Consider the following 14725-nt stretch of genomic DNA (forward strand, 5'->3'; position numbering starts at 1 on the left):
CGCTTCTTGTTCTCCCTTGCGTTGTTCGTTTTTTTTGGCGAAAACCTTATGTCTCGGTACTTCTGGAACGCGCGCCGCGGGCGGAGATGAGGTAAGGGACTAGAGGTCTGGGCAACCTCTTTTCGTGTCTCGTTAACGAAACGTCCCCGTGCTGCACACCGAGTTCAACGATGGATGGAAGCTCGCGACCGTAGCATACGCAGTCATCGGCGGGAATAGGAGGAAAGATTCTTCTCGGCTGTGTATCCGTATCGAGCGCCTGCTCAGGGGGGGTCCAGTCAGCAGGGGTTATTTGCGTAGGTAGTACATAGGTAAGTTGAGAAAGATGGGCGTTGCTCGGGGTCTTCGTACCTTTGCGAGTTCAGAGATTCGCAGCTGGATGGGCAACTCGGCCGCAGAGGTCCATGAGAAATGATGCAGAAGCGACGTTTGGCAGCAACCCTACCCGGCGGCCATGATGTGAAAAGATGTGCAGGCAAACAGGAAGGATTTCAGTCAACCACCCACAGCTGGCATTCTGACACCCTGGGCCTCATGATCAGGGGACCAACGAATGCTCTGTCAGCAGGCTATGCAGGCGTGGCAGTCGCGGGTGGGCAGCACGGCAGGCGAGGACTGAAGTGGACGGGAAAAGTGACAACACATAAGTCCCTCCTTCCTTCCTTCCAGGTTTTAGGTACCTGCTGCACCTACCTACCTTACCTTTTGGTGCCTTCCTGAGGTGACCGATCAGATTAGATCATCTGATAAAGAAGGCGCCCCACCAGCACCGTGGCCAATCACGCAATTCGGGATCGTCCGCTGCCCGCCGTAAGCGCCGATTTAATCCGCGGCCTTCTGCATTCTTGGAACACAACATACAGTGGCGTAAAGTCAAAGTCGAAGAGTGTTTGTTGTCTCTATAAAGATCAGTACTTGATAACGCCATGTCTGTGGTATCTCATTGCAGATAGTAAACCGGTGTCTCTCAAAAGCAGGGCAATGGGTATCACTTTCTCTGCTGAGACTCACTCGTCATTCGTCATGATGCCCCGCTAAAATGTCAGCTCGGCCAGAACCTCGGATTTTCGGCACATGACTCCTTAGCCCGACCTCTCTCGGCGAAGCTAGAGCATTACATGTCATCCGGTGTACATGGCGCTCCAGGCAGGATGATGATACTGCACGTGAATGAGGTGACTTTTCTACATGAAGACGATGCAACAGGTACCTCTCGAGCTTCACCGAGAAAGGAATAGAAACCCAACTTTAAGTGTTCCCTTCTCCAGATGCCCACAACGGGCGGGAAGCAAGCATTAGGGGTCTTCGGATGGCACCGAGACATCTGCGCGCCCACTGCTGATTGGCGCTTTGACTCCGCCGTTACGCTAATTGGATTTTGTCCCAAAGCCCCGAAGCCCCAAAGCCCACAACTGCAACGACGCTATTACGCACGATGAGATCCTTTGAAGGTGGTTCTACATACACAGTCCATCCATCAGAAGTACTCAGATAGGTACAGTGAGTTGGAGGCCGGACAATATACTGCAAGTACCCTTCAGATAGATTAGAGATGCCCGCGATGCAGCAGACATTGGATTCTGTAAGCAGCTCCCAGCAGACTGCAATATACCCTACCAATCATCCACGTCGCCAAGACAATCTCCAGGTCATCTCTGCGCCAAGTCCCTGCCTGGTGAGAAGAGAGCGTATGGCAGACCTGGTTTGATGCAAAGAGTAACAGGGTATGGTTCATCTCTGATATTCGGTAGTTACGTTTGGTTCTCAACTACACGCTATCCTGCAACCTTGGCTGCACCCCAGAACTATGCATCTCGTCCATGTGATGATGAGATGACAGAATCACTGACTGACCCATTGAGGTTCTATAGTGTGTTATCAATAGCTGAAATATTGATTTTATTTGACTTTATTTTGATCAAGCTGCATCCTCTTGTAGCTAGCTGCCTCAACTGCACCTCACTCTTATGCCGCACCGCCGCGACCGCCAACACCAAACTGTGCCTGAGCCTCTGCAACTCCCGCCGGAATCGGCGGCAGCTCGCGTCCACGGCCTGTGGGCAGCGGCATGAACTTGGTCTCGGCCAAGAACCGCAGGTACCGTCCAATATCCTCGCGGGTAATACCCTCACCCGCACTGTCATCAACCCCAGTCCAGCGCTCAGCATCGGCCTTGAGCACAGCAACGGCATTCCTGTCGTCGAGCTCGGGTGCGCGCGTGGTCGAGGGCAGGTCAGACGTAGCCATGTGGAACAGCGGCATCAGCGCGCTCTGCTCCTGATCCTTCTCGACCGCACCAGCCGACACAAACTCCTCGAGCTGCGTCTTCCACTCCTCATAATCGACCTCGGGGACGTCGTAGCCGTAGTAACTCAGCGTCGAGAGGAACTCGTTCATGCGGAGGCGCGGGTGCGCCGTCACGTGGACAACGTTGACACCAGGAAGGGGGTTGAGTCCAGCAGCGATGACGACACGGGCGACGTGGTCTACAGGCACAGCGTTGACTGAGTTGACGATGCGAGGGCGGGCCTTGAGCTGGACGCAACCCTTGCACAATCTAATGAGGAAATCATCCGTGTTGGAGACACCGCCGTGGCGGCTACCGAGGATGTATCCTGGGCGGATGACGGCACCGCGGAGGCCACGCTTACCGGCTTCGCGAACCAGTTGCTCAGAGACCTGCAGAATAGTTAGCTTCATTTCGCCGATTCAGTCACATTGGATCAACATACCCATTTGGTCTGGCCGTAACCAGTACCGAGACCAGTGCGGCTGCCCTGCAAGTCATCCTCTTCAAGGACCGCTCCGCGACCAGTTGCCGTCTCCTTGTCAGAAAGGTTGACGTAGTGCTCAGTGTCCAGCGTCGAGGTCGATGACACAAACGACAAGATCTTGGGCTTGCCTTCGTTGCAAAGTTTCATCGCGTCAATGGTAGACAGGACGTTGCTGCGCATCATCTGCTCGTAGCGCGCAATCCAGTGCACGTACGCCGCGTTGTGAACAATCACGTCCGCGGAATCGGCGACTTGCTTCCAGCTGGCATCGTCCAGGCCGAGACGGGGCTTGGACAGGTCACCAAGGACACAGTCGATCCTGTCGGCCCATGAATCCTGCCACAAGGCGTAGCCTTTGAGTGATCTCGTAAGGCGCTCCTTGGCGGCAGAGGTATCCTTGACACCACGAATGTGCACGAGGAGCTTGGTGTTTTGTCTGCTAAGGATATCTTGGACGAGGTACGCGCCCAAGAAACCAGTGGCACCAGTGAGGAAGAACGTCGCGCCAGCCGATGGGCTCAAGGCCGCAGGGTCGGCGCTCTGGTACTTGGCATCAAGAGTTTTAACGAGCTCGTCAAGCGACTTGGCGTACACAGCTTCGGCGGCCTTGTCCACTGCGGGTGCCTGACCGCTTTTGAGGCGGTCAATCTGGGTGCTCAACGCGCTAAGGGTGGGGTTGGCATAAAGGACACCAATAGTGATGTCGACGCCCAAGTTCTTGCGGATGTTGAGGAGGAGCTGCTGAGCCAGAAGACTGTGCCCACCGCAGTCAAAGAAGTCTGACTCGGATCTGGGGATGGGTTAGCCTCGATTTCCTCTACAAAGTAGTCGATCGTTCAATTCACTTACTTGATCGTCTTCTCGTTCAGGCCCTTGATGAGGGTTGCCCACTGCGCAGCAACGGTCTTTTCCGTCTCAGACAGGGCCTCCCAGCTCTTGAGGTCCTCTTCTGAGGCATCCTCCATCATCTCGGTCGTATCGGGGAAAGGCAGAGCCGGGGTATCCACCTTGCCGTTGGGGTTGAGAGGGAGCTTTTGCAACACAATGTACGTGGAGGGCACCGCGTAGACTGGCAGACGAGCCTTGAGGTGGTCTCGTACCTCGGCCTGAATCCTGCGGAATCTCTTGAGGTATACCACGCTCGATCCCATCTCAACGCCCTCGTCTTCGACATCCTCCTGGTTCTGAGCCTCCAACCAGCGCTTCCACTCCGCGATCTCAGGCACAATGTAGCTGACAAGATTCGGCTCCTCGTTACGATCTCTGCGAACAAGAGTCTTGCAGTCTCTGATGAGCGGGCTTCCTCCCAAGTTGGCATCGATCTCGTTCAGCTCGATACGGAACCCACGGATCTTGACTTGCGAATCGATACGGCCAGACACCTGCACAGCTCCCGAAGGGAGGTACTGACCAAGGTCTCCTGTGCGGTACAATCTGTCGCGGGGACCCTTGTAGTATTGACGCCACGGCTCGCCCTTTGCGCTAGCCTTGTCAGCTTCCACCCACTTAGCGTTGTCAACGAACCAGTTCTCAATGAACTTCTCCTTGTTCTTCTCTGGCTCGCCGAGGTAACCCTCAGCCAAGCCGGCCGCTCTGATGTACAGCTCGCCGACCTCGCCGACGCCGCACATCTTGTTGTGGTCATCCCGAGAAACAACAAGGACTTGAACGTTGTGCATTCCCCAACCTGCGGGGACAACATCGCCAAGCGAGTCGAGAGCTGTCGGGTCGGACTCGGCGGAGGGAATCTCGAAGTAAGACACCGCTCTGCTGGTCTCGGTGGTGCCGTACATGTTGACGATGGCGCATGAGGGGCCCAGCTTGCGAAGCACCTTGCAGTCGCGAGTGGTGAGGATATCGCCAACGAAGAAGACGTGCTTCAGGGAAGGGAACTTGGCGGTGGCTCCACCAACCAGAATCTGTCCCATGGCAGGGGTCAGATGAGTTACAGTCGGTGACCAGGCGTTCATCCACTCGCTCAACTTCTCGTGCTGGATATCTTCCTTGGCAGGAATGAGAAGCTGAGCGCCAAGGAACAGAGGCGTCATGATGTCTGAGCCACCAAGTCAGCATGAGTGTCAAGATCTGGGGCCAAGGTCCATTGTTACCTCGCTGAATGGGGTCATGAGCGATACCAGACAGGCAGGCGAAGACGCTCTCGGATGAGAGGTTGAAACGCTCTGCCATCCAGGGGAAGTATCTTGTCAAGCCGTAATGACGTCCCAGCACAGCCTTGGGCTTTCCTTCGCTACCAGACGTATAACTAAGGGTGGGGTTGGAGTCGGGACCGACGATGACGTCGGGAAGAGACGAGGCCTTGGCTCTTACGCTGGCGAACAGATCTTCGGTATCTTGCTCGCCACTAGACAGCACGCCGGCGTCACTGAGGCGGAGATTCGGGAGCTGTGTCTTGAGGGACAGTTCCTCGTCGATGTATTTCTGTACTACGGGAGCAAGAGGACTAGACATGATAGGTCAGTAAAATGCAAAATGAAAGCGAGACACGCTGCGTGGCGGCCAGCGGAATGGCAGATACGTACCCATTCTCGTCTACGGCCTTGCCAATGGAAATCAGAGCCTTGGGTTGGGAAACCTCCAGATAAACTAATCAAGTCAGCAAGACCGCCTGTGACATCGGACATAGTACTTACTCTGTTGTCTCTGAGGAGGGTAGAGAGGATCAAGCACTGTTACTGTGGCTCCAGCAGCCTATCAACGTGAGTCAGCGCGCGCAGCTTGAGCGGGAGACTGGCGAGCCATACAAGAGTTCCCATGAACGCGCAGACCAGCTCAACCGAGCGGTGAGCAAAGATCATGACAACGTCTCCATTGGTAATTCCAGCATCGTGCAAGTGGTTGGCAATCGTGTTGGACGCCTCGCTGATTTGGCGATATGTGAATGTCCTCGTCGGCGTCCTTGTACAAAGGTCAGCAAGCGTAGGGCAACGTATAGCAGCGCTCGACATCAGAATTTCTTACGTCTGACTCTTGGTCTCGGTCACACAGGGCCGATCGGGATGCGACTGAGCATTTTTGTGGAATATCTCGTGGATTGCGCCGACGTAGCCGCTCCAGTCGAGGTCGATGGTGGGGTCGGGGAGGTCGACCATGATGGTGTTTCGAGGGGTTCGAGTTCTTCAACGCGGTGTGAGAAATGCAACCTGTGAGTGACTTGGAAAGCGTCAATTGAAAGCGGGAAAGATTTTTGCAGTGACTCAATCAGGTCACCGAGCCGTAAGATTGAAAAATCCCAGAGTAAAGTTTTTGGCCTGGATGCGTCATGTCGTAAATCAATTGAATTTCTGCCACTGACTCCGACTTAGGAGGGGTAGTGGGGTAGTCGCTAGGCGGTCAAGCTCATGTGTGCTTCGATGTTGAGGGATGAAATGCAGAGTCAGCTAAAACAGCTTTCATCGTTGAGCCTTCTGATAGGGCGATGTCAAGTGCCGGGGGTGGGGGATGTCATCCGGATTAACCGCTGGCCCGGCTTCGGCAATCTGAGTCATCATCTGGTCTACCCAAGCTGACTCATCCAGGCCACTAAATATTCTGGTAACCAAATATCACGATGCCTTGAGTGTGATGGAATAGCATGGATCATCAAAGCACTATGACGTATCAAGCCATCAATGCACAAGCTCCAGCGTATGGTATCATGATGCCATGACAGGAGATCTATGCGGTCAGTCCTAACAGATCATCAAGTCACAGTAGCAATGGGCTACAAATCCATGATGAAATGCAGTCTGAAGAAGGAAATCTTTTGGTGAGTATCAGCTCTGAACGCGGATCGCACATCAAATCCAGCCCGCCGAAATTCTTTCTACGGATTTCCAGTTTGTATATCGGTTACAATTGCTGGTGACAATCTCGGATTCGCTCAAAAATCTCGATGGCATGTTGCGATCTCGTCAGATGGCAGAAGCTCAAGGTCTCCTCCATTTCGACACATGGCCTTGTGGTTCAGGCTCTCTTCTTAACACTGATTGACTTGGTAAAAGACCACCTCAGCATTGACCGGGAATTTGCGGATACCATAGCGACTTATTCTCCGTCCCGCCGATCACTGCTCGCTAATTTCATTTTGACATTTCACCTCGCTGTCTCGCACGGCTCCGAGTTCTAGCTCGCGTCATGAAGTCGAGCAATCTGCTCACGGGACTCGTTCGATGGAGTGTGATCTCCAGCGCAGGGCTGAAGCTTCATAAAAGCAAGTCAGCCCCAAAATATCAATCACTTCTTCCGAGGATAATCGCGAGGGTTTGCCTATGATTTGCGCGTTGTATCCGAAGGTGATCAGCGGACACGAATCGTGGGGAAAGACGCCCACCGGTTCGGAGGAGGCTCCGATGAACTGTGCAAGTATGTCACTCATATGCGCGCTTAAATCGAATGGATACGTCCGAAAACTTTCTACCTAGGATGTCGTTGTATTCCACTTATGGGTCTTTGCATCGATATGCTGTGACTGCGCGGTGTTCAGAAAGCGTATTCCATTGACTGCAACAAAACGTCAATATAGATCTTTTCAGTCTCTTCCCAACTTCCACTTTGTTTCAAAACTAGTTATAGGCAAATGAGGGAGATAGGGCCGGGCCGATATCCTTAGTCAACATACCTTAAGATCCTATGTACGGTGCCGGCCTAGCACTTGATCGGATGTCTATTTTTGCTGCGTCAGTGCGTAGGGGATAGTAACGATGGTTTCATGAAACTCGTGTCTTAATCGTTTGGCTCGGAGTTCGAATTAGACCATAGACGTGTGATAAAAACTGAGGAATGCTCATTGATAGGGGTCACGAGAGCAGTCAACCCCACCAGTTGAGAAGGTGAGCTGTATTGGAACACTCTGACACTCGTCTGTACATCCTCATCTGATCCCAATTGGCATCACCGTACTCTCTGGCCTGCCGTTATGTTTGACCTTACATGAGCTCCTTTCTAGCATGTCACTTGTGGGCTCACATGACGCAGATGATAGACCACATCTCCGTCAATCTTTTCATAAACCACAAGAAATTGGCCTTTCATTTCATCTGTGAGTGAGGCTCTAGTCATGAGAGCACAATGTGAAAAGAAGTGCGGATACGGCGCATATGCCCTTGAGATAGGAATGATTATGGCAGAAATCATCTCAACTAAGATTGACAGGTAATGGTCGCTTTCGTTGTTACCTCGATCCCGATGAGTTGCATCGGGATAGGAAGTAAAGAGAAGTAGTAGGTTTCGGAATTGCCCCTGTTCTTCTCCAACACGCCGCAAGTTGAATTCTGCCCTCTTCGCTTGTCAGCCTCGACCGCGCCAGAAATAGAGAGTCTGCCCACGTAACGGCAGCTGCGGAACAATGTCGTGCTAGTTACAGTTCGGCTTATCAATCAGATACGGATCTGTGGCAACTATCGCAATTGACGAAGATCGCATGATGATATCGGTTTCATTGTACCTTAGTCCTTCATCGTTGCAGTCGGGCACCAATGCATCTACAAGTACTGAGAATGCATACAAGTTGCGATATGCAATTAGATATTATGGACTAGAGTGGCGTTGGGTGTTCATCGAGTTCTTGGCATAAAGTTTTCACGGTCTTGAAACCGCCGTGGATCCATTTTGAATTGAAGGCGACGATCACCCGCTAGTTGTGAACAGGCTATTGATACATCAGGGGTTGGAGTTCATCTTCAAGCATTCAAGCGCAACGCCCGCTGTACGTGGGCCTTCGAAAACAGCTTTTAGACCATTGTTATCCACAGCATCCGAGATTGTCATCCCAATGCTCCTCGTTTGTCGATTAGGTGGAGACATTCTGGCCAGAACCCTCGACTTGGAGGGTCACGCGGCGTTCATGATGTTTTGCAGATGCATTTTGCCCGACAGTCTGGGTGCTGCGGCTCCTGTCAGGACTTAATTCCTATCAGTCTTGGGTCCGCAAAGCTGACTGATAGCCTTGGCGGCAAATATTGCTTCGCCATGTCATTTTTCTCCTGGAGAATTGTGACAGCGAAAACGAGAACAAGCGCGTCAGAAGACCGCAGCGATCTGTCTAGCTTTCCGCCATAGTCTTCCACCTCATCGGCTATTGATAAGCCCGCATCTTGACCTGTCAACCTCTGGATTGCCGCGCAATCGCGGGCTTCCGCTCGGATATGTGTCTACGTTTCGATTTACCTTTCAAGGCTTACATCTGCATTCAGATTTACGAGACAAGAGAGACAATAGTCGCAATACCTCTCCACTTAGGAGGTGGCTGGTCAGTGCACCCCTGTTGTTTTGGGCGGACCGTAAGCCACCAAGTGAGAACTTTATTATAGTATGAATGGAACAGCTTTTGAAGTCTTGCGTGTGCGTGTTGACGTACTCCGCAAATCCCCGTGTTACGTAGTAGAGGGAGTGCTGGGTAAATTTCTGCTCGATTGCGGGTTCTATGCAAGATTTATCCCGGATATCCAGCCATTTGCCCAGTGCCCTACGAATTGAACAGCGCCCGGTGTGGCATCTGGCAGGGCCTTGCTGGATTGAGATCGCCGACGTTGTGGTTTCCATGCCGTATTCGTACCTTACATAACTCAACCGGCCGAGTCCGATAAAGAGAGAAAGATTGCTCCGAATCTTAAATCGGATTCATTTTCATGTCCATTACGGGGCTGAGCGGTGTCGCCGACGGACGCCAATATCGTGAAACCCCCCGAGACTTCCATGTCAATAGAACAACAAGCGAGACAGTGGTGCCGTAAGCGCGCGGGCGCCCGCGGGTTCTATCATTACAAGCGAAAACAATTAGACCACCGAAGGGTCAAGGCTTATGAATTGACATGAAATTACGGGCATCTCCTGCACTTTCCAGTCTGACGAGAGGCAGGTTGCGTCAGTTGTCTCCCCAACGACAAGTTCCAGCAAGCTAGGCTAGGTACTCCGTAGTTGACAATTGTCTGTGCGATCACAGCAATTAAGAAGGTTTTCTTGAATTTCTGAATAAGGAAAATACTTACGGTGCACTCTGAGCAAAGTAGTGGACAAGCCGTCTTTACGAGAGAAAGCAAAAGATATGACTATGAACTCATCATCGCCATAACGATTAACCCTGTTCGCCACGAGCTCGCACTTCGTCGCGCGAGAAACAAGATCTCGCCCAGCCGCCTCCGATGATACCTTCTGACTCGCAACGACACGGTTAGCCGAGCGCTTGAAAGGAAGTACGTTACCGACGTTATGGCACATTGTGGAAATTTCCCCATCGTGGGTACGAGGACATGACTCCAGCAAAGGTTACACAATCGTCTATGTACGTTCTTGGAAATGACGTGACAATCCTTGCGAAGAAGTTTCCTCTCTCTTCTTTCTAGAAGAGCCGCCGGGTGCGCTTATGGCACTTGTATGCGCCGCCCATAGAAGGGTGCCACTTTGGTCCATATCAACTAAGCCAAAGGAAAATCGGCTTCAAAAAAAGTCCGTCGAGGCTACTCACCGCCCTCCCACCCAGCCGTAATAGGTGACTAAGAGCTTCAAGTTCTTCTGAGCATGTTTTTTATCTTGTTTCAAATCTCGGTTGAATGCTACCGAGCCAGCCTGTAATTCCTGAAAGAATCCTCGTTGTCTCCTTTTCCACATCGGGGACCACTTGGTGCTTCTATTAGAGTTTGGAGCGGCGCTCAACTCCACTCATTAAACTTTATTCCTCACGTGCCTGTTGCTTCCAGTGCGTTGTCTGTTCGCTTGCGTGGGCTGCATATTTCGCATAGCCGTACGACCAATTTCTCCGTGGACATGGGGCGACGTTAGTTTTTTCGTCTAAGTGCCATCCGCAACCCACGTTCCGTATGCTGCGATGAAGATCTCAAGGGTTTGTGAGAGATAGCTTCGAAATCGACAGGCTGTTAAGATCAACCGAAATTCCGAAAGCGACGCCGAGCCGCCCCTTATGAGCTTCTCTTTTGGCCTGTCATCGCCGAGAAGCTTTCATGAGGCGATCTCTTAGGCTCTTCTACCCCTTGCCCCCCACGGCACGAAGGCATGGGTGGACTGGCTTGCAGGCACAATGCCGATGTCTGTGGTTACTGTGGATAGGTGGTATGAGTTCGGGAGAGGGGGATAAATGGACGAATTAGGCTGCTCGGCCGAACGCCGAACGATCCGGATCCCTGGCCGTTTTGGACCCCAAGCGCGGCGTTCTCTACACTGTTCCATACCTTGGCAGGGTCTCTTCCTCAACTTCACCTTGGCATGGGAAACCTCACTCGTCGACTGATTTTAGAGTTCTCACTCATCGGCAGAGGCTTAGCTAAACTAGGCATGGGGTGAGCTGCCATATGGCATCTTGACAGATGAAGAGAGGCATGGTTCTCCTGGCCTTCCCGGACGCCATCCCGCGAGCTAAGAACGTTGCGCCCGTTGGGCTTCAAGGCTCCCCAGGGAGGCGTTACCCCGCGGACGTCGGACATCTCATGCCGGACATTGGTCTACCAGCGTTTACCGCTCGTTCGTACAAGTAACGAAGCCACGCCAAGAGTGAACATTTCATGATGGCTCATAGACCACCGTAGTCTTTCTTTTTGACTTGTCTTTTGGCGGAGGAACAACCTGGGTTCAACGGGCAAGGTCGGCAGGCACGACGGTCATGATAATCTCATAATCATCCCAATAACCGGTAACTATCCGCAATCATGTACACACGAACACACACTCTCTCGCCGCTCCCGACGGTTCTTCGACATGGGCTCAAAGCCGTCGTTACGCTCTCGTTTTTCTCTCTCGTCACTTCCTTCTCGCTCCTAGTATACCTAATTGGCAGACTCGCATGTTGGTATCGGAGGACGAGTCCGAAGAAGGAACAACAACTACCTGCCACCACCACACAGGTTCCAGTCATCGCCGGTCTACCCCACGAACTCGAGGCCCAGTATAACGCAAACGGACAGACGAAGGGATCGAGAGTCCCGAATCAGTTCCTCATTCTCCTACTCAATGTGCTCTTCGCCGATGCCATCCAGGCCTGCGCCTTCTTCCTCGACGTTGTCTGGTTGGTGGAGGATAAGATCACCGACGACTCGGCCGCGTGCTGGGCCCAGGGGTGGTTCATCTCTACGGGCGACCTGGCGTCTACCGCCTTTGTGGCATTCATCGCAGTACATACCTATCTCACCCTGGTCAGAGGTCTCAAGATCTCGTGCAAGGCCTTCTACAGCACTATCTTTCTTTTGTGGTTCTTTGTTTTGTTTATGTCTGTACTTGGGGTGATCATCACCAACAACGGCGCCGGTAAAGGTGGTTTCTATGTCCGCGACATTACCTGGGTAAGGCCTTCTCTCCAGCTCGAGCTTGTCATAAATCATATGCTTACTTCAAATTTTCACAGTGCTGGATCAACTCAGAATATGAGGCTATGCGGATGTACTTACACTATGCCTGGATGCTCACCCTGATCATTACGGGAACCGTATCGTATGTCTTGGTCTTCGTCCACGTTCACCGGGCAGATAAGGCATTCCGAAGCGCCAGAAAGGCAGCCGCTGCTGCGGAAGAAGCCTCATGTGACGGTGTACTGAGCCCCACGACCTTACCGAACGTCATGTCGCAGCACAACCAGAAGACAGAGGTCCACAAGCGCATCCTCTTCCTCTTCTACCCCATTGTCTTCCTCCTATGCACAGCGCCGCTGGCCCTGGGACGTATCCTCAGCAGCGGGGGTATCAAGCTCTCGGCAGAATACCTCATCTTCGCTGGCTGCATGATCACTTCCAACGGATGGATCGATGTCCTCATCTTCTCGAGCACGCGTAGCGGCATTCTCTTTGACGCGCCAGTCGACGAGCAAAATGTCGGCCTAGACACGTTCAACTTCACGCCCCTGGGTCAACAGTATGGCCACAGGGTCTGGATTGAGGGTGGCGCTTCGAAAGACGACTCGCATAACAGGAAGCCGAGTGTATTTCGCAGACCCTCGCGCCGCGCCAGGCTTGGCTCCGAGGCCAGCCACGACCGTAGCGAGAGTCAGACGTCGTTGCACGACCGGGACGTGTCTGGCCTCAAGGGCATTCAGATGGAGACTGTGACTCGGATCTTTGTCGAAGAGGTGGACCCTGCGAAGAATAAGAAGTACGCTAATCGGACGTTAAACTCGATGCCATCTGATGAGAGCGTTGGCGAACGCGTACAGCAGAGCATAGACTCCTACAGATGAAGTGCTTAAGTTGTTCGTTGCGCTCACCATGCTGAGTTCGATTGCGAGAACTTGTTTGCTGATGAGATTGATTCTTCTTGGGTCGGCGTGACTCACTAGCTGCGTTGTGGCGTCGTGGCGGTGAATTTGTTACCTGAGCTGAAGATCAGAAAAGCTGCTGTCTCTCCGTCGACATCTCCGCCGGCCTTGGCTCTGGATTGCTCCCTCATCATCTACATGCAACACACCAGCCATCGTCAAGTGATTTGAGAATGGCTTCAACCACTCATCAACCAAGCAGAGGCCAAGCTTCGAAGACAACAACGCCCCTCAGACAGATTAGGGCCTATTTCGACGATGAGACTATCACGGTCTATCAAGCGTACAACGCCGCCATCGCAGAGGCAGCCGTTACTGCTCAGAAGCTCGACGCATCCCCAAACTTCAAACTTTCCCGCATGACCTGGATCAAACCAAGCTGGGCATGGATGCTGTACCGCGCAGGTTATTCATACAAAGATCGCGGCCAGGAGCGCATCTTGGCGATCAAAATGACCCACGCCGGTTTCGTCGACCTTCTTCGTCAAAGCGTTTCAACCCACGGCAGCGATTTGGAAAAGGGCGACGGGCGGGTGCGCGTCCAATGGGACCCAGAACGCGATGTGCGGTTGGAGAAGCTTCCGTATCGAAGCATTCAGATTGGCATTCCTGCTCGTATCTGCGGCTCTTGGGTTGCTGAAGGAATAGTTGGTATTGAAGACGTGACGACCAGAGCGCGGGAGCTGAAAAGAGTCTTGGACGAGCGGCCTGATGTCGGTGATGACGAACTGGTAGCGTTAGGCCTGATTTCCATTGAGAAGGAATTCCCAGTTCCCGAAGATGTCAGAGATATCTTGGGAATCGATTCCTTCCTTGAATGTCACTAGCTTTTGATATTAGCGTTAAAACACCAATTTCCTTGACCATTGAACAGCTACCAGGTATTTGACTGAGATGAACCACGAAGCCCCCGTGCGGTTGAACGGTTGGCTTGATGAGATCTCTCGAATTCTTGGTTAATGGAATTTTGGCATCAACGACACTCGAGTTCAAACTCTGCTCCAGTAACACTGTCCCAGAAGAAGAAGGGGGCCTAGCATATGAACAAATTTCTCTCTACAGCCTCCCGGAGATCTGCCGAACGTCAGCCGTGTTCAGCTCCGGACTTGTCCCCGAAGAGTGGGGCCGGATCACCGGACTTTAGCAACTTAACCGCATTCCGCTTATCTCCAGGTCGCCAGGGTTCCCGGTATTGTCACTTGCCAATCTTGTCTGTGATCCTCCCTTAACCCTTTGCTGCAGCCGGAATTGAATGAGTCACAGCGGCCCTCTACTGAGCTACCTGAATGCATGCATGTATGCATTGATAGCACGCGTCGCTGGTCAGCCGGAAGACAACCAAAAGGCGGATGCATCTCGACTTCACTTTAAATTGGAGCTTTCACAAGCCATATCCTAGAATGGCAACCTAGGCGCGGAGTATCGGCAGAAGTTCCCAAAACTCTGGCTGAAATGACAGTGAGGGGTCGTTGAACTCAATCGAGGGAATCTAGTAAGATTTCCAGATGCAGACGAGAATTAGTGACAGTATGCACATCCAAGACTCTGCTTCACACCGCCTGTCAAGGCGCCTCCAGTCGTTTATTCTCTATTTATCATTGGAGCCTCCTCATAAGATACGAGATATGCGTAAGACTTGCTGCCAGCTGCCCTGTGCTGGGCTCGTCGATCAGCTTGGACCGCAACATGTGGGGCGCGT

The 14725-nt window shown here is 52.5% G+C and overlaps 2 protein-coding genes across 2 annotated transcripts; one reads left to right on the plus strand and one right to left on the minus strand.

The window, feature by feature from the left end:
- Positions 1-1965: 1965 nt before the first annotated feature.
- On the minus strand, positions 1966-5884 carry CPAR01_09611 (L-aminoadipate-semialdehyde dehydrogenase; the record flags this gene model as incomplete). Its single annotated transcript, XM_060493876.1, has 8 exons — positions 1966-2679; positions 2733-3564; positions 3624-4827; positions 4883-5235; positions 5315-5378; positions 5426-5483; positions 5537-5690; positions 5754-5884. 8 exons carry the CDS (start codon positions 5882-5884, stop codon positions 1966-1968), a joined length of 3510 nt encoding a protein of 1169 aa, XP_060348006.1.
- A 5547-nt stretch (positions 5885-11431) lies between these two features.
- CPAR01_09612 (uncharacterized protein) lies at positions 11432-13853 on the plus strand (the record flags this gene model as incomplete). The annotated part of the gene is made up of 3 exons (XM_060493877.1): positions 11432-12061; positions 12124-12918; positions 13098-13853. 3 exons carry the CDS (start codon positions 11432-11434, stop codon positions 13851-13853), a joined length of 2181 nt encoding a protein of 726 aa, XP_060348007.1.
- Between the last annotated feature and the right edge of the window lie 872 nt (positions 13854-14725).

The sequence above is a fragment of the Colletotrichum paranaense genome (genome assembly GCF_030867605.1).
Source record: "Colletotrichum paranaense strain IMI 384185 chromosome Unknown Scaffold_7.1, whole genome shotgun sequence".
NCBI classification, from domain to species: Eukaryota; Fungi; Ascomycota; class Sordariomycetes; order Glomerellales; family Glomerellaceae; genus Colletotrichum; species Colletotrichum paranaense.